Raw genomic sequence first — 25,758 nt, forward strand, 5'->3', positions numbered from 1 at the left:
CTGCACATGAGCAATGCACAGCAAGAACACATGTGAGCCAGCTGGCAGCAGGGTGGCCTTGTCCTTTTCTTCACTGTGAAATACAGGACCAAGTCCAAAGAAGTAAATCAGTGGTGCACATGGAGCAGTTCTCTCCCTCCATGCCCATGATGCAGCTCAGATACAACAGCAAAAGGAAGCTCAGGCACGTGTGAAGGATGAGGGCACAAGCTCAGTTATCTGTGGCAAGACACATGCAAAAAAAAAAGAGGGAACAGGAAAAGAAGAACCAGGGAAATCCCAGAACTCCTCCCCACCATCAAATCCGAGAATGCCATGCTCAGAGTTGCTTTGTGCTGTTTCCCTCTAGGACCATCTCCTATCTGATATAGGACATGGTTCACTGTCCCAAATCCCAGCCAGTGCTCCCTCCCTAACCCTGGGACCTTTTGACAGCATCTGCCTCATCCTTCTGGCATCTCAAACAGCTTCTCCCTCTCACACACAAGGCTGCTGCAGACAGCTCAGAAGCTATGCAACAGCCAATAGTCTGCAAACATCACGTGCCAGATAGAGCTGTGAGAGAATTAGCACACCCCAACCCACCACCCAAGGCAGCCATTGCTCCCAGGGCTGGGAACACACTCAGGATCACTTATGTCCCTCTCCACGTGGGGCTGCCACGACTGGTACAAGCCTGACACGGAGCTGGCTGCAGTTGCCATCCCCCACTGTGCTCAGCCTGGTGCAGATCTCTGCAGAGGAGATGTGTGTGTTTGTTCTTCAAACCTGCCTTGTTAATGTTGTAGGAATATTGACACAACATTCCCCTCAAAGCTGTTACTAGCAAGTGGAAATTGAAGCTTTTTATTGAACTTTTTTTTTTTTTTACTCTTAGCTTTTAGAACAAGATATTTAGCAACATTAACATTCATTTTTACATCACGTCGCATGCTACTACTTTAGCTGCAGCTGCATATTGTCTGCTTCCCCACAAGCCCTCAGAGCTAAGATTTATGGTGGAACAGACACTTAAACACACACAAACCTGAAAAATGCAAGTGGGTTTTACCAATGAGGCAATTTGCTGCATGCATTTCTCCATCAGAAACAAGTCCAACTTCGGCAGACACCAACAGCATCTTTTGTCTTTGTCTAATTTGGGAGTTTCTGTGTTACACAAAACTGGGAAGTCAGTTAATGTATGCAAAGTTTGCTCGAGCAGCAAAAGCAACAGCAAGTGCTTCATCTAGTCAGAGACTGTAAGAGCAGAAGCTTTTCATTCCAAACAAAGGATTCCCCCAGGAATGAGAGGTATGTGAAGATGTCCACTTCTACATCTGGAATTAAAAGCTGAGATTTCTCACAGAGAAATGCAAATCAATTAAGTGATCCAAGAAATGTTTGGGGAGGAAAAGGAAAATATTTGGCAGGCAAACACTAAAATGTTGAGCATCTCTGTGGGAGTTGTGCCCCATGGACCAGACCAAAAACATAATTATGCTATTGTGTAGGTAAACACCAAGCTTGTGTACAATTTTCTCATCCCAAACACCTCCTGGGCACTTGCTGCCTCACATGCTTCCTCCAGCAGTACAGCACAGCACTGGTAAGTCAGTGTGTGAAAACACCTGGGGGAGGAAGGTTTAGCAAAGTGTAAAGTGTCTCTTCAAAAGTGCATAAGCAGTAAACAACACTCCTCTGGGTTTGCATGTTTACCATTGTACCCAGAGACACTGGTCACGTTTTGCAGGGGCAGTTTTAGTGCTCCCAGCTGATGTCCCTGCCTGGAGGCTGAATGGCACCTCTCTGACCACAGTGCCATGTCCCTTTACAGGCAGAGCTGCCCAAGTGTCCTATACAGGTCCATTCTACAGCAGTCAAAAAGAAGGCCACCAGTCCTACCAGTCTGGCAAGGAAACGAGATGCTTCAAATATAGATGACATCTGAATCATGCTGCTGAACCTGCAGGCAAAGCAAAGAGGCAAAATTAGTTCCACCTTAAAGTAACTCCCTTTGGTCTGGGTCTTCCTTTACCTCCAACTCTGGGGCCTTTTGCAAGATGCCCTGCAATATTTTTTTCTTCCTTCTTGAAACCAGTGTATTTGCCTCACCCCTGCCACCTGGATGAGGTTTGTCTTAAAAGTCACTTCTGTTATTTGCCTCAGAAAGAGCTGATCCCTCATCTGTTGCTACACTCAACTGTGTTCCTTCTAATCACACAACTCTGAAGACTGACATATTGAATGTTCTATACTAGAGCTTCTAACTGATCCTGAACCCCCTCAGTTTTGTTCATATAAGCCAGCAGCAAATACATCAAGCTTTCTTCATTCCCAATACCTTGCACAAATAGCATTCCCTACAGAAAAGCTGATTTCTTTCCCAGTGTTCAAGACCACACACCCTTCTTGATTCTCCAGTCCAGTGATATCAAAAAGCAGGTTGTTTTTTCATAAAACCCAGCTTATAGCTCTTCTGGACTCTTTGGCAGGGAACACATGGAAGAGAACTGATCTGTTGGAAGCCTGGGTATTTATTGGTGTCTTCCTCCCTGCCTTTTAAAACCAGAAGACAGCCTGTTTTAAGCTCTCCGTACCTGGGGGCACATTTCTCATTTCCAAGCCTGGCTGATACAAATTAAATTTAACACAGATCCTCCTACTGTGCATGGGCATCTCTGCTTCATTTACCAAGGCTTACAGCTTTGCATTCCAGCTTAGATCGTAAGGGAGAGAAAACAGGTGGCCTCAAACACTCCCCAATGATGTGCCAAGCACAGGGTCTCCAAAATCATGCAACAGCCCTGCACTGACTTGTCATCTGAGAGGCTGTGACAGAGCTGGACAAACCAGGTCCCTACAACCAGCCATTCTCTCTGGACTCTAAACTTTTAGTCAACATTTGGGAATTTGCTTACAAATCTGATTACCTTTATAATCTGTTTTCTGGTTTCTGTGCCCACACTGTTGGCAACCAATGAATTTGCTTGAGAAGATGACTTTTCCATTGGCACTGTGTGCTGAATTTTGTTGGTACAAGGCCAGCTGCTTGCAGTGTTTAACAAGTAAGCGGGGAAAGGTCTTTGAAGATTTATATCCAATGAATCTCCAGCTTCAAAGGTTTTCATCCATGATGGGGCCTTTAAAAGAAAAGAGCACATGGAAATTTAATGCCCTCTCTATATCAACACTCATTAAGCCAAAAAGAACATCAGATGAATAGTCAGGAAATAAAGGCCATCTTTCCTCATAATTTTTCCAAGCCTCCCATCTCTCTCTAAAACTGTTGACTCAGAGCCATTTTTGCTACATGTGGAACAACCTGCAGACACAGCCAACCCTATTTTCACACTGCTTCAGGAAGAAGTGTTTATATAAATAACAAGCAACTTATGACAAAAACCTGAGTCTAGTTCCTCATTCCTTAAAAAAAAAAAAAATACACACCAAGACTTTATGACTTTAGCAACCACAAAGCACATGAATGAGAATGTGATGCAAACTATAGGGAACCACATTTAAATGTGTTAGTTACAACAATTTAGTTTGCTGCAAGACCTTAAACCCTTATTGTGATTTCATAATCTGTAAAATAAGCTGATTATTTCTTGCTCATGGCACGGGTATCACGCCCAGGAAAAACGCCTTAGATTTTGTTTTGACATGAATTTTCCTCCTCTGTGTTCGTGCTTTTGATGTTTTACTATCAGAGGTACTAAAGCCTTGAGCTGAAATACAGCAGCTACCTTTGGCACAGCCACACTGTTCTCCTTTATGGTCCATGCTGAGGGAAGGGGCAGGGGTTTAGGGTACGTACATTCCCTAAGGAGCGATCCAAGGAGCCCAGGACTTCATTCCAGTGGGAGTAAAGCCCAGACTGTTTTTCTTCCAGCTTCAAAGCATGGATCTCAGACTTCAGTTCTTTCAGTCGATCTTCAAATTTTCTGCTCTTTTCTAAGTAGTCGAGCCTGAGTCCACACATGGGAGACAAAAAGCTTAGTGACACCACATAGCCCAAGAACAGGTGTGTGTGGAAGGAGGAGAGTTGTTCTCTGTTCCATTTTGGAGTTTGATAGGCAAAATGAAGTCTGGCACATGTCAGTCTGGCTCCCCTGACCCAGTGAGAAGGAGGTTCACCTTCTTCTTTTCACTTCCTAGCTTTTGACCAAGCATTTCCTTCCAGACCAAGGGAGGAAAAGCCTCTGCTGGATTAGCTCACAGCAATACCACACTTTAGCACTAGAGGGAAACTTCTCTCACCAGCTGTTAGTTCAGCAAAGTGCTTTGTCCCTGGCATGCTGCTCCCCAAGACAGAAGGTTCTGCACTTTTCATGGCTTGATGCCACCAGAAAACTCTTCCTGTGTGTAAATAGCTGGTCTTACACAGGCATCATCCACACCAGCTCAGTAAAAGGCCATACGTACAAGTAGGAGGCCATCCCAAGTTATTAAAAGGATGAACTGAGATTCCCAGAGATTTCCTTTCTATACTTTCCTTGATTAATACTCCCATTTATTTACACCACAAGCATACTGATACCTCTCTTTCTCTATCTCAAAGGATAGTCTCTTGAGGTCAATGTCCTTCAAATCCAGCTTTATGGATCCTTTGTCAAAGTTGGCCTCTCTGGTGTCAGTTGGGGAGTACTGCGGGTACTTGGCCACGTGCTGAAAGAGGCAACACAAGCACTGTCAGTAAGATCTGATTGTTTGGTTTGGGGTTTATCTCCTCAGCTTCTGCAAGAATGCCCAGCTGAGCCATTTCATAAGATTCTGAGACAGACAGATGCTCCTGCAGCCCTGTACCCAGCTGAGCTGCTGAAGTCCCCAGCCCACAGATCCAAGGGCAGAGATGTATCCTGGCTGAGAATGGAAATCCATCCCCTGCAAGACTGGAGCAGAAAAGAAAGCTGGGGCACACATCCTTAGTGCTGCCTTCTTGCTGGAGACAGCTCCATCTGCTTTGCCTGATGACACTCATGGGCAATTCCCGTGCCAGGATGACACAGCTGGTTCAGTACAACCATCTCCACAAAGTACTGCCTGATTGAAATGGCACAGAGTCAGTATTAGGCATGAAGGCAAGACAGTCTCTGCTCCCTAAGTCCCAACACCAGTCCTGTTTTTAACTTCTGTCTTGCTTTTCTCTACAGCCTGACTCACTGCCCTGAACAAACACAACTTCCATCCTCTCTACACTGTGTTTATGCACCACTTGGTCCCTCAGGTATTTGTCCCCCACTTGGCTGCTGAAATGTCACTACTCAGCTTGATGGGGGCTATAAAAATGCCATCAACATCTGACTGTCTCTGAAGATGAAGTGGTGCCCAGTAGAGCAGAAACTTACAGGATAATTAGGTCTGGTTATGTCTAAGAGTTTCTGCTTCGCCTTCCGTTCAGCCTCCCTGGCTTCATGCAGGTCTTGTTTCAGATGCTCTGCTTCCTTGGCTCTGAAAGATAAATATCCTGATGTGAATGGCTGATGATTTCCAGTATAAAGCAACACATGGATTTCAGAGCTATGCACCTCACTAGCTTCCAGAGAACAAGTCCACTACTGTGATAACTTTACCCCAAGGCATGTGTGGTAGGATGGTCACGTGGAGAACTAACTGCACACAGCAGGACACACACTTTCAGAGACAGTCCTGCATAAACTGGCTGAATTAACATGTTTTTCCTATTCCTCATTTCCATGGGCTAAGCTGTGACCTGCTGATAGAGATTCTCCAGGCTGTCAGAGATCCTCCCTGAGGTGGGGAGAGGTGCAACTTATCTGCTCTTTATTTTGGAAAGCTTTTTGGCAGTATCCTAAAACAAGCAGAAGGTCCTTAATAGCAAGGTTAAACATCCTCTGTCAACACTGGCCTGCTCTGCATTTTCAGGCAGCACAGTGTTATGGAACATGCAAACACTTGGAGTGGTTTACACTCCACGTGAGTTTGCCTGGTTCACACTTCTCAAAGATCTGATGGGATACAAGAGACCTTCACCTGGTATTAATGAAGGAAAACAGCCTCCTAACTCACAGGTATACAGATTGGGAAATTTAGATAGTTAGGTAGCCAGAAAATGCTTCTGCATCCTGGATCTTTCCTACTAAACATCTCTAAAGCTTTGCATCTTCTCGATCTGCCTCACAACCACTGGGACCAGGTGGAACAAACAAGATGCAAGGAGGTTTAGTCGCTGTGAAGTGTCACTCCAGGAACAATTCCTCCCTGCTGGGCTTAGCTGTAAGAAAAGCAGCACTCTCTGCACCCAGGCATCCCTGGTGAGACCACAGAGCCCCATCAAGCAAACCCCACCTGCGGTCAGACTCCTTCACCAGCTTCACCGCGATCAGCTCTGCCTCCCGCATCTTCTGCTCCATCAGGCGTTTCTCCTCCTTGGTTTTCAGGGCTGTGATCTCCAGCCTCTGTCGCTCCTGCTCGGCTTCTGCAGCGTTCTGGGCCAGCAGTTTTGCCTCTTCTTCTGCAATCTGAGCCTTCTCAGCCAGCAACTCTGCTGCTTCCTGGGATCGAAGCTGAGAAGAAACAATTTTTTCTTAGTTCCTTGTCTGGCGTCTCCAAAATCACCCCTGCAGACAGGCAGGAAGAAGGTGTCTTTTCCCAAAAGATCAAGTGATAAAAATGTTATTTCTTAAATAAAAATTAAATATAATTGTAGGGTCTGGTGTTCTTCCTCTGCTCCAGAACTTCCTGCCTCTCACCTCTACAAAGCAAGGAGACACATGTGCATAAAGCTGGACAAAGGTATCGACCAAAAATTGAAGTCAGCCCCTTCAGTTGCCAGTGCACTGTGCCCCTTTCTCCCAATTTCAGCTCCAAGGTTGCTTCCTTTCTCCCCCCTTTGCCTGAAGAAAGCACTTTGAGCCAAATACAGGGAGTGAATAGCTCACAGCAAAGGGAGACTATGGCAGATCAGCATTTTCCCAGGTATTCCTCCATGCCCTTTCCACCAGGGATAAGAAACTCTCCAGTTTCCCAAACTCTCCTTCCCAAACAAGAAAGCCCCTCAAGCACAAGAATATTCAGATGAACGTGCTGCTCACCAGGGCCTCATTTGCCTGCCTGGCTTCATCTTCCAGCTGGAAAAGCCGCCTTTCCAGCTCTTCTTTGGCTCTCTCAGCTTCTTCTCTGAGTTGCTTCTCCCTGGCCAGCCTCTGATTCTCCATCTGGGAATAGGAGGAGCAACACCACGTTTGTGGGTTTGCAGCAGAATCTCACCTGGGCCTGAGGCAGTGCAGCAAATGCATCCAATGAAGACCAGGCTGCTCTCTGTCTGGGGCACTGACAGTCACCAGAGATGCAGTGATGAAGCTGCTTGCACTTTGCAGCACTGAACTCCTCCAGCAGGTAATACTGGTTATTTCAGACTGCTGGAAGAGCCCTTGGATTGATGTGTTATGTACCCCAAATCTTTGCTATCACCTATTCAGTCTCACAAACAGGACTGACATCCTCAGGTGCCACACACACGCTGGAGCTGTTCCCACATTCAATCCTGCTGCACTTTCTTACCTCCCACACACACAAAAGGCATGGGCAGCAAGGGCACCAGCTGGAATAATAATCACTGTTTTCAACAATACAGGAGCAGAAAGAACCTACCTTTTTTCTAGCTTTTTCTTCCTTGGCTTGTGCTTTCATTTGCTGGATCTCTATTGAGTCCACTTTTCTTCTCCTCATAAATAGGTCATGGTTTCCAATGCACAACTGGAAAATCTGGATAGGAAAGGTAAAGCAAATGTGATTTTGATGTACTTGTGCCCCAGCCAGAGGGACAAAGAGCCCCACACTGGCCTCACAGGACAAGTCAAGATTTCAGCACAAATGCTGGCAGTTGCTTCCCTTCCAAGAAAATCAGCACCGAGGGCAGGCTCACATAACAGTTTAGATAAGTTTGTAACAAGATGAGAGGTTCCTTCTGTCCTTCATCCTTCTCTGATCCCACCCCACACAGGCAGCTGCTTCTGCAGTGGCTTTGCACTTTTCCATACACCACATCCTCCCCTTCCAGTATCTTTTTTTCCCTTTGTGATTTGGGCCTTCTTTCACATTTCACTTTTCTCTCCAGAGAGGGCAGAGATACTCTCCCTGACTCCCTAGACAGCACAATCTCCAGGAAAACATGCTGAAATTCAGTGCTCCCTTACTCTCCAAAGGTTTTACAAGCAGTGTTTCTCACTCAGGTATCCAAGCTCAGATTTAAAGAAGGAAAGCAGGACACTTACCAATTTGTTCACTTTGAGTTGAGAGGAAAAGAACTTGAAGACTTCTGCTTTTTTGTCAAGAGGTTTGATAGTTAACTATACAGGCAAAATTAAAAAGAAAAAGGAGGCACAGTAAGAAGGAGAAAAACAAAGCTGAAACTATTAATACTAATGCAAACTTCAGCTCATCTCCACTCCTCTCCAGGGAAGCAGCGATTTATGCCACAAATGTGGGGAGAGTGGTGCAAAACTGTTTGGCTCCAAAGAATCAGAACCAGGGCTGTTATTGCAGAGGTTCCTCTGCTCCCAGAGCTGGCTCTGTTAGAGGATAAAGCCTCCCACAGACCCACCCCAGTGCCAGTTTGGATGGTGGTTTTCATAATAACACCACCTGTGCACTGCACACTACAAGAACTCTGGAACAAGCACTGGTTATCAGGAAAACAGAATACATTACTAATCCCCAGAAGCAGTCACATTTTTAAAGTCAGGGAGATGCCAAACACCTCTCAGAATACCAATCCTTGCAGGTATAATAGCAAGGGCCCAAAGGACTTGTTCCTCTGACCAGCAGGTAACAGTCCTAGAGCTCCTGCTTTCTCACTTTTTCAGTCCATCCCTCAAGCTGTTCCCAGAGGACATGAAGGGCTTTCATGCTGCCAGGTCAGTACAAACTGCTCCACCTCATACCTTGGGCTGGGTTTGGCTGCATAACAAAATATGGGTCCATTCTTTAAGATCATGGATGCTGTGACTCGTGGGTTAGTGTGGTGGTTTAGGAATGGTATTCTCCAGAACCAGGACAATTAGACAGAACTCTATTCCAATAACTCATTTGCACTGTAATGTCTAATTCCAGGGCATCTGAGTCACCAAGATCATGAGATCCTACAGCTCATTTCACCCCATAGGTAACGACTTGTGAGGAGCAAGGCTGTGATGTGTCACTAAATATTGTAGAGATTTAGCCCAGGGATGCCCAATTTCCCAACAACAGTGAGTTAACACAGTTCATTCACACACCTGAGGGGAAGTTTATTGTTATCAAGGACCAAAAACTCTTTGGAGGCAGAAGACCTGTAGGGCTGCCTGATTTAATGTACATGCACCTAACTCCAAAGAGCAAATCTCATCTCAATGTTTTCCAAAAAGCCCGAAGAAAATTGGGAAAAAGGTGTGCTGTCTTCTGGCTGACAAACTCCAGGTATGCCAGTTCCAAAGCAGCTTTCCTGATTTTGTTTTCCTGATTATAGCCTTCCATGTAGCCCACGATTTGTAATGAGAATAAATTCTACCCACTCTCCATGGTACTTCCTACAAGTAAAAGCTCTGAAATCACAGGGAAATTGCAATGGTAGGGTTGTGCTGGAGCCTGACATCACACACTGACAAACTGGCAGAGTTCAGGCAGAAAAAAATGGCTCTCTCCCTGCATGTCTCCTCTTGCCACTGCGCTTCAAACCCCAGCTACGAGGAGGTTTTCCGCTGGGGAAAACGGCATTAAGTTTTTATGGATCATGGAATTCCCACTGGGATAACTGAGGAAGCCAGGCACGGTGGCATTTGTAATATCTATCTTTTTCAGAGATCAACACACTTGTTTTGCAAAGGACAAGCAGCAGGGAGGGAACCAGAACAGAGTGTGAGAGCTCAGAGCAGCCCCCGGCGCCTCGGGGAACCGAGGTTACGAGCACATCTGAAAGGCAGGTCTGTTATTTTTAGTTCTGTAACAAAGCTCCCCAGGATTTTCCCCTTCTCCCCCAAAATTATTTAAACAGAGAAAGCTTTCAGCCTGTTCCAAGAATCCCAGTCCACACCCATATAAAAAGAATAATACATCAAAGCCATCCTACCTCTTTCTCACTATAGGAAATGTTTCTGATAGCGCTCCACTCAAACGACTTGTTTGGAGAGAACCTGTTATTAATGCTGTAGATATGAATACCTTTGGCATCAACTCCAAGCAGGAGATCTGTGTGGTTTTTATTTTGCTAAAAAACAAGAGATATCAGTAAATGGCATTTATGGTGACGTTAAACAACCACAGACAAGAACCACACTTGTTTTAATGCATTGATATTTATCTGTATTTTTAGGAAATTGGTGTTTCTACAAAATACAGAGAATGTTGTCACTGCTACCTGATAACCCAAGTCCTCTAGGTTGACTACAGCAGCTCAAACTATTTCTCCTTCTTCCTGTTACATATCTGGAGCTACTCAAGACCTTTGTCTGATTGTAAAACATTAATCTTAAATGTTTTATTCACCGACTCCTTTAGCAGGCAAGTAAAAGTCAGGACAATCACTACACAGCCCACCATCAGCAGGGAAAAGCAGAAGTTAGGAGACCCAGTTCCAAACTCCCTGGAGGATTTTAAAAGAACAGCACCATCACCTACAGCAATTGAAAACTGCTAAAATAAGGCACTTACAGCAATTGGAAAATAATTGACACCATACATTTCCAAGTCTTGGGCAATTTTCAGGTAGTTCATCTCAGCTTCATCCCTAGAGAATAAGGCCATGATTATAAGATTCCTTTCTAACTTTTCTTTCCTGGCTGGTTCTACATTCCCCATCTAGAAATGAACAGGCAATCTGGTCCTTTGTACAAACTTACTTAAATTGTGCCATCTTGCTCTCAACAACAGAAAAAGGATAATAAAACCAGCATCTCAACAGGAAAAAAGACAGTAAAGTTGCACCTATTTTGATTCATGAATCATATATAGTGTAATCTTTATTAAAATTCAAGTCCAGTCTTATCCTTGTGTTAGTTTTGCCACTCCATCATTATTATGTCTTGGAAACCTACCCTGCTATTGTTTTCCTTTACATGAATATATTTCCTTCAGGAAATAGAGTTCATTGAGAAGTGAGTCCTGGACAAACTCTAAACAGACCTTATGGTCGAGGCCAAAGAAGGGTCTCTCCACCCACTTTTCTCCTCTCTTCAAGGTGAGGCATCAATAAGTCTTGAGGAAAATATTCAATAAAAATAGTGCTAAAAAGCCTCTTGTACAGCCAAAGAGAAATTGAGCCCAAATATTCAGAAAAGCTGCCCATGGGTGCCAGCAGCTCCTATTTCTCATTTAATTGAATTTCAGGATGTGCTGAATGTCTTGAAGTAGCTGAATGTCCACGTGGGTTAGCACCAAAAGTCATGATGCTGTGTCTTTACTGTTTTGCTTCCTTTCTAAGTACACTGACACCCTTTTGAGCCCTGGTTCTCATGAAGTATAAAACATATCAGATTCATTGTTTTTATTCTAGGAGGAGACTGGTGTGACCCAGCTCCGGAAACGCAGCTCCTGCACAGGACAGACATCAGCAACTCCAGGAAGAAAATGGCCTTAAATGAAAATGCAAAACTCTCAGGGCTACCTGCAGGTTCAACACAACTCACAGTCTGCAGGAACTTCTCTCTGCTGGCATATATGGACCAGGAGGCAGGACTCCTGTTTCAGATGTATTGGGTTACGATTCTCTGCAGGAGCCCTCAGCTTCTCTGTTCGCCTCAAAGCAAGTCCAGTTTACAAGCACCTGGAGCCCTACACAAGACCCTTTTTACCCCAGATGAGCTGGTGCTTTTATCCTTAGTGATAAATTAATTAACACAGCTGGGAGACCCGTATGCCTTTGCTCACTGTACAAGAGCCAAAGTTCACTGTAGACAGCAAATAACCGGTGACTGAAATGTGTGGGATTTCCAAAGACTGAAATGATTTCAGTACCTGGCAATACCCCTGTGCTCAGCATACCAGGCAGTGATCTTCTCTTCCCACATCTCTGCTGTCAGCTGGTACTGCCTGAGGACCTGCAGACAAAGGAAGAAGGTTGGTGTCCTTTCAAGATCCATGTGCTGCCTCTCCCAGGCGTTGTGAGCGCAGCAATGCAGTTCACAGCTCAGTCACTTGGCACAGTTTCTAATGCTCTGGTTAATCCACAGCAATATTTGTGTTGCAGAGTAGGTTCAAAGATTTGGTTTTATATAGAATAAAAGACTTACCCTTTTGGGTAAAAGCTCATCATGGGCTAGAAAGCCTGGCTCATGAAAATTTGGGTCGTAGTCACCATACTGTGCCAAGAAAGGAAGAGATAGTTCAGGTTGTTGGATGCAGAATGCTGAAGAACTTGTTGCTTGTGTAGTTTAATGTGATTGCTTGAGACAGACTTTATTTTGGTTCTCTTGTATACAGGGTAACAACATAAACAGGTTCCTCTCATCTGCACAGTCCATGAAAGTTACTTCCAGGCCTCTTGTTATGCACCTGGTTGCAACACAGCCACTAAGGTGGCCTCTAAACTTAGACTTCAGTCCTAACCTGTGGCTCTTGGAAACTGCAGGAAGGAAGGAATCTCCCATGACTTCATACTCTGAACCAGAGGAATGTGAGCTCCCCTGTTCCTACAGCCAACTGCACATAAGCTGAGCTGCTGCAGAGGGTCAGCCCTCCTAAGAAACTGTGTTCACCTCCTGCCACTGGATGAGTTTGACCCTTGGTGGCATGAAGTGAACTGTGTTCTGAGAGATACTAAAAAGCATCATGTCCTCCCATTGTGAGCACCTTCTGTGTCCATGGCTGTTTTTTAAAATAACAGGAAATAATTCTAGCTGGGAGAAAGATTACATTAAAATGTTAAGTCCAAAACAGTTGGACTGCTGCTTACATTAAGGATTACATTAAAATGTTAAGTCCTCTAAATTTTGAAAGCATAGTATAGAAAAAAACCCTTGTAGTGGCATCTAATGCTTATTTTTCTAACTGTGCCTGTACCTCCCAGGATGACCTACTTCTTTCTTGGGAAATTTTAACACTGCTGTGTTTTACACACCACCATGTAGATGTGTTGGCTAAAAAAATAAAAAAGAGTCCATAAAAGAGACCTTCTATGCACAAACCTTGGCCTGAACAGCATAAGAAGCCAGTAAAACTGTTGCTTCTGGTGAACAATAGATTTCCTCATCCAGTATTTGTTTCTTAACCTACACCGACAGAAAAAGGGAGCAAGTTAAAGAAGCTCAAAATCAGGACTAATGTAAGGCTTGAAATGAAACTAGACATGCCCAGACCATAACTTGGCACCAAACATCACCATTATGAGTTAATAACAGCAGCAATAAATTGGCATTGAGGAACACAGGAAGCCTTTACTTAACATTGCATTTAATGAGACCAAAAATGCCAGTCAGCTATCTCCACACAGTTATATAAGGAGTCCTGTAAAAGAAAATGTTATAAAGCATGATTTTTATTGTCTGCACTTCATTTCTTTTAACAATCCTTTTTCTTTCTGCTTTGGAAAAGTTAGCTTTAGATCATGTCAAACATCAAATTTTAGGTTGGAAGGGAGCTCTGGAGGTCACTTGGGACCCACCAGACCAAATTGCTCAGGGCTGACTGGTATTGCCATGGACATACTGAAACCATAACAGTATGTTCTCAAGCTTTCCAGAATGAGAAAATAAAGGAGTCCTAAAAAAGGGGAGCTAATAGAGCACTAATTTATTCCATTTCAGCGGTCTAAGCACATAGGGACTTAAAATAAAAGCCCAGTATAAATGGTAAAGGGTTCTTTTAATCTGCTTTTCATTTTAATAATCTGTGGTGCTACCAACACCAGAGGTGTGATAAATTGTTTGTGAGCTTTTGTTTGATTTTAAATCAGTTGTGCAATTTTTATTTGAAAGCCCAGAGAGGGAAGGGGAAATTAATCTTCACAAATCCTCCTCTCAGGTGTAATGTTTTTAGCCTAATAACAAGCACAAGACAACAAAATTTTGCGTAGCACACAGACTTAAACATTTCCAAAAGGAAAAATTACTTGTGATAGCACCAAGCTATCTTTACAAATACACCCTGGCACTGCAGGTGCTGTGAACTGAAATGAACCATCAAGAAAGTTTTTCTTTTAAATTTAGTCTCTGCTGAGTCCAATGTATGAACCTGAGTTATAGTACAGGGGAAAATTCTTTCTAAGCTGTTAAAATGGAAAGAATGAAAAGACCGACGAGACTTTTCTTCCAATCTGGAAAGCTCCAGCTTTCATACTCCGTGGTGCATATCGTGTTCCAGAATTTAGAACAATGTAGATAAATCCCCCAGAAGTGGCTGGGGTTTTTTTTCTGGTCAGATTTCACAAGGACTTTTTGTTAAACTTCATAAGGAAGGAACAAATTACCTAATCTTTAAGCAGACAACATTTAACTTCAGTCATTTACATTGATTCAGGAATTTTGCAGAAGGCTGTTATGCCCCATTAATTTGCAAAGGTCTGAATAGTCAGTAGAGCTGAAACCTGTAGGCATCCAGATGTCTGTACATGTTTTTCCTATTAGCATCCAGGTGTGATCTTAAGTTCTTACAGTCAGGAAACTCTGCAAGTTCAAATTTGTTTCAGTCTTGTTTTCCTGCTTCGGAATGACAAGAATTTGCTAATTGCATATCTGCTAGTCAAGGCAGGTTCAAGCAGAAAAGAAAAAAAAACAGGGAAAAAATCAGGATTAAAAGACTAGGAAAAGAGTTCTGCCCCTCTCATTCGTTTCCAAAATTACCTTAACAAGCAAATTTCCAAGTGGTTAAGGGTTCTGGATGAAGTTCTGGTTAGTGTATTAACCCTCAGAACAGCATGATTTTCCCATTATTTCATTAACACATCCTCCTCAGGGAACAAGGGTATTTACTGTGTTTATCTACAGCTGCAGACTGAATTTATTCCATACACCCAAGCTACCTGCACAGACACATCCTGCTGAAAGCTACTGGAATAAAGCACCGCACCAGAAGGCTGAACTTCCCGAGGGACTCCCCAGCCACTTGGGAAGGAAGGTGGATGTCCCAGACATTGGAACAAACAGCTGACCAACGAGTGACCATCCAAAACTCAGTGCCTGTGTCCCATTGCTCCAGCTCCAGCCTGTTGCTGCAGCTGTGGAGACACAGTAGGGCTTTCCCTGGGTGATGCATTTTGGTGACGCTCCAAGAATTTGCTCCTTCATCTGCTTTTTAATGGAGCTGAGAAATTGTGTCCGCTGTCTGTTCCTTTCCAAACTTGCTAGATGAACAAACCTGTGTTTCAGAATGGCTGCCAAATTCTATGCTCTTTTACCCCTACAATCTAAAATGAATATTTAAGAAGGCCATGTCAGGGAGTGCTTGTTTGCTAGTGGTTTTGCTTTCTACAGTCCTGCAGAAGATCTCCCAGTAACCACCAGGACTATTTTTAGGAACTCACGAGTTTTAGTTTCAGGGATAGGCTGTAGCCAAAGGTCTTGTTCCATCTGCTGCTGATATGGGTGAAAAACCTTACTGTCCCCAGCTGCTTATTACCATTCCTTCCCTCTCCTCCACAACTGCTTCCACAATTGCCTGTGCAGTCACTCCCCCACAGCCCGTGGACATTTAATCACAGGCCTCTTCTAATTCTGCTCATTTTGAAAGAACAGAGTTAGGGAATGGTTACACAAGAGGTTACACCAGCAGGTCTAAGATGACAGTGACAAGGAGCTGTTGAGACTCTCTTCATCCACCTTATCTGCAGCCAGAGCAGATCAGGTGACACAGTCCTCAAGACAACTTCTTAAACTGATAAAAAGGATGGTTTCACTTATACTTCTCAGCACTGACCAGTTAGGGCAGAAGCCTCAGTCCTCCAAGCAGTGCCAGCCTTGCATGGATTTTTTAACAAATACTGTAGGAGCAAAACCAAGTCTGGAATATCCAGATGTGTAATTATCACCCAAACTGCTAGGTGTAAAAGTCATTTTACATGAAACTACAGGTTTCAGTAATTTAACTCCAATTCCCAGCACAAAGGGTAAGAGAAGCCATCAAGAGAACAAAAACCTACAGAAGGCAAAACATTCAGCTCACCTGAACAAAACCACAGCAGTCAGGAGAGATATTTGTATTTCATAAAATTAAAATATTTAGAGAGATGCTGATACAGCTGAAGCAAGCAAAATCATTGAGAATAACAGCTGCCAACAAGATCAAAGACAATACAAAAGGACTGGGGTAAATACAGAAGGAATTCATGGTTAAAAATTATTTCTGACCTGAAGGAAGAATAAATGCTGGGTAATTTCCTGTAATAGTTCCTCTTCTACCTTCTCTGGGTAGAATTTAGCCAAAAAATGAAAGCTAATGGGATCTTCTTTGGGGATTTCTTGATCTAAAACCTGTTTACAGATAAAATAAAGTCAGCAGCGAAAATGATACATAAGTGTCTCAAGATAATATTCCCAAGGAAAACCAGAAAGCAGCCCATAATCCACTTAAAGCAGCCTTCCCATATTTTAGCAGGAAGGGCAATGCTGAGTTTTAATCTTAGAGCAATCAGTGCATATAGTGGTGATTAGTGTGTGAGGCTCCAGGTCACATGGGATAGAAGCCACCAGACCAAATAATACGATTTTATTCTTAAAAATGCTACCATGTAAAATTATGAGTTGTCACGTAACACACTCCTTTAGCTCCTGTGCTAGAAAAGGTGAATCTTTTTTATAAGTAACTGCCACACTGTAATATTTTCTTTCCTATACCTTCTTGTCCATCTTTAACCAGGTGCACATTCCTTTAATTGTGTACTGCAGGCCAAAGAACCAAGTCTCCCTTAAACCAAGTGCTCGGCACACCAGGTCAAACAAGTCCTTTCCCTTCCACTTCATCTAAAAGAGAGAAAGAAAATTAAGAAAAACGGGTATTTTAACACATTAATATTACTATATTAACGTATTAAATGAATTTTTTTTCCATTTGTCTTTCTCCTGTGAACTCTGATTTCACCTTTAGATTTTCAATGAAATATTTCTACTGCTGTGTAAGAGTTACTGTGCTCCACCTCCTCTCCTTCTCCTCCAGAGACACATCCACAAAGCAACTGGAGTTATTTAGCCACAACAGCAAGAACTTGAGGAGCACAGGGGATGAGGATTGTACTATTGATTTCCTAGGACACAGCAAGGCTTTATTAATATTTGTTAAAAAAATATTACTCAATAGTTTACACAAGCTGGAGAGACTGAGGGAAGGCCAGGGGAAATCAAAGCAGTGTCAGGGCACAGGTTAGGAATGCTGAACAAGGAAAGCAAATCCACCTTTCACACACCTCAGGTATTTCAGTGGCACCAGGCCAAGCCTTTGTGCTCCTCTGATTTAAATGAGCAGGAGTCTGTCTTCTGCAGCAATTTAGGAGCCTGGCTCCACAGAGAGCAAACTTTGATTAAAGGTCCCAAATTCACAGACATGATCCTCATATTTTTTTCAAAGAGGCTGCACATCTGTTTCATCTGTTTGACTACATGTTAAAGAGATGGGTTTGTCTAATTGCCTGGGCCGGCCACTAAAAACTTAATGGCAATAAAAAAAAAAAAAAAAAAAGTGAACTTTTAGGCAGTGTTTGAGTGGAAAGCTGGAAACCATCCCAGCAAAAGAGCAATATCTGAGGAGAAGGGAGAGATAGCAAAGGAAGGAATACATTAAGCTGGATTTGTTAACCAGGACTCTGATCTCTAAATCAAAATTTCACAACTCTGCCTGCAAGAACTCTAGATCAGTCAAGTCTCATAAAAAATTGCCAGTCCCATAGGACCTCAGTTTTGTAGCTCCTCCAAATAACTGTGTCTTATTTTGCTTTTGCTGGATGATTAGGAATTAATCAGGCACAGTTCCATCTCCTTGATGGTGCAGCCCAATTTATTTAGCAATTGATGACTTGCTATATTTTATTTGAGTCATGATTTCTCTGACCAATTTACTAGATAGCCATAACTAACAGAAGAAAAGCCAGCTTTTTCATTTGATTCTTTTTCCCTTTGCCCAGAGATACCAAACAGCCACTGCAGTTAAAGAAATAAACTGGAGTTTATTGGCCAAATTGAAGAAAATATCCCAGATCAACTGAGCACAAAGATACCAGTTTATAAATTATTTTATAAGTAACATCTTAGCACCAGCTTTAACCAGATTTCTTCATTTAGGCTGGCACTGTCCTGAAGTGTTGTGTCACTTATAAAGAAAAATAATTTTGTGGAGAAGTAAGAATACATACAAACAAGGCCTGCATTATGTCCTGGAATGCTTATGAAGAAAACAGACCTGCTGCTAATTTAGCTGTGTCAACCACAGGGATTTCATGCAAAGAGCTTTTAATTCTGAATAGTTTGTTTTACAGAAGGAAGCACCTGAGACTAAGTAATCCATGAGAGATCAGTTTTAAGACCATCCATGAACAGATAATCTGAACTTTCAGAATTTCTGCCTTGCTAATACACAGGTCAGTCCCCTCCTCCCCAGCATTCTAACACTCCTACCTCACAGCTGAACTCCATTTCAGCATCCACTGTTATAATTTTGACTTTAAAAGTCTTCGGCTGTTTCTTCTTCAGGCCTCGGATGGACATATTTTTGAGTTTATGAGGACAGCCACACCTGAAATCAAACATGCATTACACTTAGGGATGGAAATTCAGCAACATTTTCTTGGCTAGATCCCAAAGTAGGATGAGTTCAAACACGCAGAATAAAATCACCTTTAAATATGCATTTCTGTGTCCAAGACAGGAAGAATATTGAAGCAAAAAATACAGTTCGACCTTTAAAATTAGCCTGCTCCTTAAAATAAGTTGCTCAAAAAATGTCATTGCTGTCTCTTCTCAGACCTTGGCAAATTGGTCTGAGTTCTGGGTTCCTACAGTACTAGGCAGAGCATCATTCAGGGCTTATATTGCAGGATCCAGCCATGGCTGAGGGCGTGTAGGGAAGCTCAAATCCAGCCCTCATGCTCCCTACAATCAGCCACATCCCTGCAAATCAGGAATCTCTTGCAACAAAACTCTACAGTGGATGAGTGTTTAGTTTCATAAAAGCAATGCCTGGCTTTCGAATAATGCCAACACAGATATGACATTTTTCATCCATCCCTATCCAAGAAAAAATTCCCTTTCTCAAAGGTCAGGTACCAACACCAAATGCATCTACACTCAGTGGAACACCACAAAAATGCAGCCAAACCTTATGATGTCAAATCATCAGCTCAATCCTGTTCCATCAGTTATGGCTCCTTGAGCAACTAACCTATTGGATTTCTTTATAACATGAGATCTCAACTCCCTGAAATGATACAAATGCCAAAAATACATGTAGTGAAATTAAGCTGAATTTACCACGTTCTCTTGGGCTACCAAACTCACAATGATGAGTTATTTAGAACAGAATTTTTCCCAGTGAAGTTCTTGTGAAATGAATTTAATTTTGTCAAAGGTGACAGAAAATTCCTTCACAGATCTTCTGTTCTAAATGAAATCAACTGCATGCCATCCAAAATATTGATGAGACCTGCTATTTCCACAGCCACAAGGGCTTTTTGTGGATACATTCAAACCAAATATTGAAAGCTGAGGTTAAATGACAGTGTGAATCTGCACTAGGCAGTTCTCAGGTGTTTATTTCTGAGCACAGGAAATCAGCCTGTAAAGTTCTTTCTTCTTTTTAGTTTGTAAAATTAACAGCTCAGACTTGCACGACCCAGTGAGTATCTGTGAACTATACAGGGCAAGAGACTGGGATTCTTGGTTTCCTACAATATAAGGCTATTACAGTGTGGCAGACTTCCAACCTCTCCTTAAGAAATTCCAAAATAAAGTTCTAGTTTAAACTGAAAAGTTCCATTTGCCTGAACCTTCCAGGATTTTATAAAATGTCTTGCCCCCTTCTTTGCTCCTTCTGAGCTCTAAACTGGCTTGCAAATGCAGTGATTATTTTCCACTTGCTTTGTGCCCCTCATCCAGAAATTTTAAGTAGTTAAATAGGCAGTAAAATCCATATGGAAGTTTTTCTTTTCAAACTGTAGGGAAGCTGAGGCAGAGAGCACATGGGTTAGTTACCAAATCATATGGACATCAGCAGCAGAGGTGAGAACAGGTGCTTGAGGCAACTCAGAGAAGGGAAGAAAAGCTTGTGAGGAAATTCATCTTTCTGACACCAGTGAGAGCAGTTGAGTTCTCCTCTCCCTCCAGCTGGTTTTGGTAGAGCTTCTGCCGAAGTCTTGCTTGGTTTTGGGGCAACACACTTCTGGAAGGACAATGTGCTAACTGGAAACAGTCCAGAGGAGAGATCCAAGGGCTAGAAAATCATCTGTGGTAAAATGAAAGTACTGGTTAGTACAGAGAAAGGACAGGTGTGGCGAGACATTATAATGTCTGCTCTTCGTGAGCACAACAGTCAGGACAAGGAATAATGGGCTTCATTAAGTTGCAGGCAGGAAAAAAAAAAATCAAGAATAACAAGAATATTATGATGCTGGAAAAGCATAGAATGGCATTTCTGTCTTTCTGAATTTCTACCCAAAACAGTGTGACAGCTTCTGCTCTCTCCTGAAGACTGGAGGGACCCACAACCCTCAAAGTATTCCCCCCAAGTTGGTCCTTCTGCCAGTGCCTCAAGAAGAGGCCAGTTCACACCAAGAATCAGTGTAATCCAGAGTGCTTCAGGGATGGGCACACCCTCAACCCAAATCCTATCACCCCCAGGGTACCCCCTTTCTCCTCAGGGATTATTTATTTAAGCAAGTGAAAAGCAGACCTTTGCCACAGAGTTTGTTTCCTCTATGATTTAGGCAACACCCCAGAGCACACAGCTGAGCACAGCTCAGCTCCTTTCCACTTAGCACAGAAAAGTGCTTCCAATTAAAGGGAAAGGAATATTAAAACCCAAAAACTGACCCCAGCAGTGTGGTAACGTGACCACAGCAATATTGACACTGAGAGCACCATGTGAGGGCATCCAAACCAGCAGGAATTACCCCAGTAACTTTTTGATCTCTAAGCTGCAAGATGCAACACAGCTCACAGCAAAATCAAATTTTAACCTGTTGCATTCCAAAGGTGTTTTGTGTCCAGTTTTCTTCAAAACCAGAGGCTTGCTGTGAATAATTGTACCATGGGATACAGCATTTATAGCATGAGAACTACAGACTTCTGTACAATATTGGAAACACCCCCTTCTTCTGTTACTTCTAAAGAATGACCAGTGGCTGAAGACAAAGGAGAAAAAAGGTTCATAATTCATTTTTAATATGTAACTTGAAACAGCCAGTTGAATTAAACAGGAACTTGGAGTTAGGGCCAGTACAGAACATTCTGAGAGTTTCATATGGAAAACTCTGAACAAATGAAATCTAACAACTGCAAAGAAATGTACTAATTTTCTCAAAATATGAGAAAAATACCAGAGCCCTTCATTTTTACTTTGAAGTTCTTTCATTTTTCTTATATAACCTGGTTGAAATGACAATATAATTTGTTCAACATTTCCAATAGCTGTTTTTTTTTTTTTCTTTCCAGAATTTTTATTCCATGGAAAAGTACATTCTGACTCACAGTGAAAAGACATTTTTGAATATCAAATTTTCCCGAGAAAAGTAAACTGCATTTTAATCAATAGCACTGGTAAAGAAATTGGAAATGGTATTCACACTGAGCAGCTTAAACGAATGTCAGATACTGACAACAGAAGAAAAAGCACTTAACAGTCCAGTTTTTAGAAAAATAACTTCTTCAAATAAGAGAAATCTTGCTGAATGAGACAATCTGGGTTTGCAATCTTTTGTTTAATGCAAAAGCAATCCCTGCTAACAACAGCATTTAACTGTGAATCACGTGCAATGTGCTTCAAGATAGAGTTTCTGACACCAGGCTCCAGGGATTTATTTCTGCACTTGCCACAGGGATCCAGAAGCAGCAGAATGTGATAGATCAGAGCATGTCATAACCTTTCCAAAGAACATATTAATCCAAAATAGGACGGGGTGATAAAAGATTCCTGTCCAGCCAGAATCTGGGAACAGACAGTTCAGAAGCTGTGAACATCCACAGCTCCTCCTGCACTTTGTGGACACCAGCAGGGAGATGATAAAAGCTTTGTGTGATGAGGGGAACAGAAAGGCAGAGATGAGGAACAAAATGTGCAGGAACCAAACAGCCCCAACTCTGCCTTTCAGCGTGTTCATGTCTAAGATGAAAGAAGTGACATCCACCAGCTCTGGCTGGATTATAGCCTTGTCCCTCATGGACAGTGTGAAACCAGGGCCTGAGCAAAATGTGGGGGAGAAAGGGAAGCTGGGAACAGCAGGGAAGAGCAGGAAGAACTGGCAAGGCAACTCTTGCAGGGACTGATGCTTATCTGTATCACAGCACCAGGTGGGCAGCGAGTTACACCACAGTGCTGCCCTTGTATCCCGATGGGAAATAACCCACACATCAGATACCACTGACTTACAGCATTCACTGACAATTGCAAAGAGAAAAAAACCCATTAAATCAGCATTCCCCCCACCCAAAGTTCAATAACTCCACCAGAATTCAGTACCTTAGAGACAGCCTCAGAGAAATACCTCAAGGAACAAGCTGCAGTTAAACCTGCCCAAGAGTTGAGAGTACATTTTATTTCCAGTTTAGTATTTCCAAGGTGAATGGATCATTTTTGCAGGGCTCTCCACCGGATATAAAAACTTCACAGGGCACTTGCTTTCAGTGACAACTGTGTGTGAGCTGTTCCCACCCATCACACTTCGGTCAGACACACTGCTGTGAAGAAGCAGCTGTTTTCACACACACACACAAAAATCAGCAGCACTTTTTAAGGTGAGAACTCCTCAGTCTCAGCTGCAGATAGGCAAGGAATTAATGGCAATTGAGACCCCTCTCTTACACCCCCTAAAGCAATCTGCCCTTAAGGATCAGCACATGCAAGGGGCAACAACTGAACCAGCTGCCACCAAAGTCCTTACAGGATCTGAAAATACAAAACCCTTGGGAGTGCAGTGAGGATGAAGGAGACAAGGCTTGGGAAGCACTTTAAGAGCCACCACCAGAAGATGCTTGAAGCATCAGCTGCAAAAGCACATTAACATAGATACTACAATTCGAAAGACTCCTGTCATCACTGAAATATTTACTGCAACTCTGAGTCCCAAATTCCCCTGACTCATTATGCTTCTCCCAGTTCCTGAATTTCCATACTTTAGCTCGGAAATTAATGCAAGCAATTTGAATGCAGACAACACAGGAAAGCGTTGTGGGATTTTTACAGTTGTTGACTCACACTCCTGCCTGTGCTCCCTGCCCAAGGAACAATTTAAGCAAAGAATTCACTGTTTTAAAATGGGTCAGCAAGATAAAGGTTTTTCTTACCCCTCGATCTAAAAAGAAGTTACCTAAAGTCACCAGCTGGAATCAAGACTTACCTCACAGATCATTTTTTGAATGAAGAAGGAAAAAAAAAAAAATTCTTTTTAATCCAAAACTCCGTATTTTCCAGCAGACATCAACACCCAGCCCTCACAAGTTCTACCACTGAGAATAAAATCCAAGAACAACTTTTCTGCTTGATCCCCTTTCCTTTGTTTCCATGAGCTGCAGCATGTTAGCGCCCTCTGAAAAATCAAAGAATTGCTTTCCCAGGTGATACAAACGGCTCTTAACCTTTTCCTGCCTGCACCAACAAGGCTCCTCCCAGCTCCTCTCCACTGTAATTCAAGTAACAAGGCACGAAAAGAAGAGAAGCCAACGAGTCTTGACTTGGATATCTGTAAGGACTGATAATGAACTTCCAAATAACTCCTTTGATAGTATCTGATCAAACTATTTCAACAGTGTCTCCAGCTGTACAAAGAACAGCCTGTTCTCCCCATACTGGCCACCTTTAAGAAGGGAAGCTGCACAGAGTTGTCCTATTAAATAAATATGATTCCCTACCTGCCCTCTTCCTGTGGTGAGAGGTGATGGGACACTAACACCAAAAGAGAGCAAGCCTGAAAACTGGGCAGCAGCCAAAATACCAGCAGAAAATTATAAATGAACACCCTTAAATAAAAAGGGATGGCCTCAGCCTGAAGTCACAGGGACAGAGACCAAGAGCATATTATCTCAAAGGCAGTGGTAAAGTAAAAACTTTTTTTGCCATTATTCAGTTTATAAGTGATTTGGTCGGGTTTTACTTCCCAGCCCTCCATTTTATATACAGATTTACAGAAACTAATTATCTTCCAGGTTATGGACAGCAAGGACAACAGGCCAGCTCTTACTTTGTATGGGCTATAATTATTCCAGATTTACGTGGAAAACCTTCAAGATTTGGCTCATGTACACCAGTTAACAGCAGGTGGAAGAGCACAAAACTCGTTCCTGTGTGGACACCTCAGTGCCACAAAGAGAGGCAGTGGTGACAGCCAGCTCCATCCTCGAAATTCAGTGTAAAGGGACCCCTCAGCACTCACCCCTCATCACCTCCAGCCCAACACTTCCCTGCTGCAGGCTTTGTCCAGTCCCACAGCACATCACTGCTGGATGTGGGCAGGAGACCGATTATTTACACCAAAAATCCAGGCTGGATTCAGCTGTGTGAGCCCACAGGGGCCAGAGCCTGGGCAGGGCTCCCCCAAAATAATGATGCCCTGAAGAAACAGGGTCCAGGCCCAGCACCTGCACCCCAAGCCCTGCTGACTGCAGGTCCTCCTGCCCCTCTCAGCTCAGGAGACACAGAAAAAACCATCTCCATTCAGGGGCAGTGCAGAGAGACGACCTCACTTTGACAAGGACATTGAGACATTGGAGCATGCCCAGCAAAGGGTCTAGAAGACATGTCTTTTGAGGAATGGCTCAGGGAGCCATTGTTTAGTTGTTGAGGAGGCTCAGGGGGGGACCTCATCACTCTACAGCTACCCAAAAAGAGGCTGCAGCCAGGTGGGAGTGGGGTCTCTTCTACCACACCTGTAGTGAGAGGACAAGAGGAAACAGCCTTAAGCTGAGACAGGGGAAATTCAGATTAGATATTAGAAAATTTTTGTCACTGTTAGGGTGGTCAGGCATCGGAATAGGTTGCCCAGGGAGGTGGTGGAGTCACCATCCCTGGAGGTGTTCAAGAGGCGTCTGGATCTGGCGCTGGGTGATGTGGTTTAGTGCTTACACTGGGATAATGGTTGGACTGGACGATCACAAGAATCATGGAATACTGAGTTGGAAGGGACCCATCAGGATCATCGAGTCCAACTCCTAGCCCTGCCCAGCACACCCCAACAATCTCACCACGTACCTGAGAGCATTGTCCAAACATTCCTTGAGCTCTGCCAGCCTTGGTGCTGTGACCACTGCTCTGGGGAGCCTGTTCAGTGCCCAACCACTCACTAGTTAAAAAAACCTTTTCCTGACATCCAGCCTAAACCTCCCCTGACTCAGCTTCACGCCATTCCCTTGAGTCCTGTCACTGGTCACAGAGAGCAGAGATGGGCACCTGCCCCTCCACTTCCCCTCATGAGGACAATGAAGACCCCAATGAAGTCTCCCCTGAGCCTCCTCTTCTCCAGGCTGAACAAAACCAAGTGCTCCCCATAAGGCTTCCCCTCCAGACCCTTCACCATCCTCACTGCCCTCTCTAAAGAGACTTTAAAGGTCTCTTTCAATCTTGATGACTCTATGACTCACCGACTTTAACACCCTCCCCTCAGCGCCTCTGAAGGAAGGGGAGCCCCCCCGCGCCTTTAAATACCCCGGGAGGCCC

General features: G+C 43.3%; 1 protein-coding gene across 2 annotated transcripts; it reads right to left on the minus strand.

Annotated features, from left to right (window-relative positions):
- Positions 1-572: 572 nt before the first annotated feature.
- On the minus strand, positions 573-25,730 carry NF2 (NF2, moesin-ezrin-radixin like (MERLIN) tumor suppressor). 2 transcript variants are annotated; one of them, XM_051809891.1, is made up of 19 exons: positions 25,683-25,730; positions 20,088-20,337; positions 18,516-18,633; positions 16,746-16,871; positions 16,260-16,382; positions 13,104-13,187; positions 12,210-12,278; positions 11,935-12,017; positions 10,633-10,708; positions 10,052-10,189; positions 8,220-8,294; positions 7,597-7,710; positions 7,038-7,160; positions 6,292-6,509; positions 5,331-5,433; positions 4,523-4,650; positions 3,800-3,950; positions 2,913-3,122; positions 573-1,945 (listed from the first exon to the last, which is right to left on the minus strand). In XM_051809891.1, the coding sequence occupies exons 2-19, from the start codon at positions 20,093-20,095 to the stop codon at positions 1,910-1,912; spliced, it is 1,983 nt and encodes a 660-aa protein (XP_051665851.1). In that variant the 5' UTR covers positions 20,096-20,337; positions 25,683-25,730; the 3' UTR covers positions 573-1,909. The 2 variants fall into 2 exon arrangements, with proteins under 2 accessions (XP_051665851.1, XP_051665850.1); XM_051809890.1 differs by lacking the exon at positions 25,683-25,730 and adding an exon at positions 23,447-23,653.
- Positions 25,731-25,758: the final 28 nt, after the last annotated feature.

This window comes from Manacus candei, unplaced genomic scaffold (genome assembly GCF_025592945.1).
Source record: "Manacus candei isolate 608988 ecotype Guabito, Panama unplaced genomic scaffold, ASM2559294v1 h1tg000076l, whole genome shotgun sequence".
Taxonomy (NCBI): domain Eukaryota; kingdom Metazoa; phylum Chordata; class Aves; order Passeriformes; family Pipridae; genus Manacus; species Manacus candei.

Excerpts from the sequence above, each read along its gene's own strand:
- NF2 (XM_051809891.1), bottom strand. Across the intron at positions 13,188-16,259 it reads AGCATTTATTCTTCCTTCAG|GTTAAGAAACAAATACTGGA; the intron begins GTCAGAAATAAT and ends CTGTCGGTGTAG. Across the intron at positions 6,510-7,037 it reads GGCAGGCAAATGAGGCCCTG|CTTCGATCCCAGGAAGCAGC; the intron begins GTGAGCAGCACG and ends GTTTCTTCTCAG.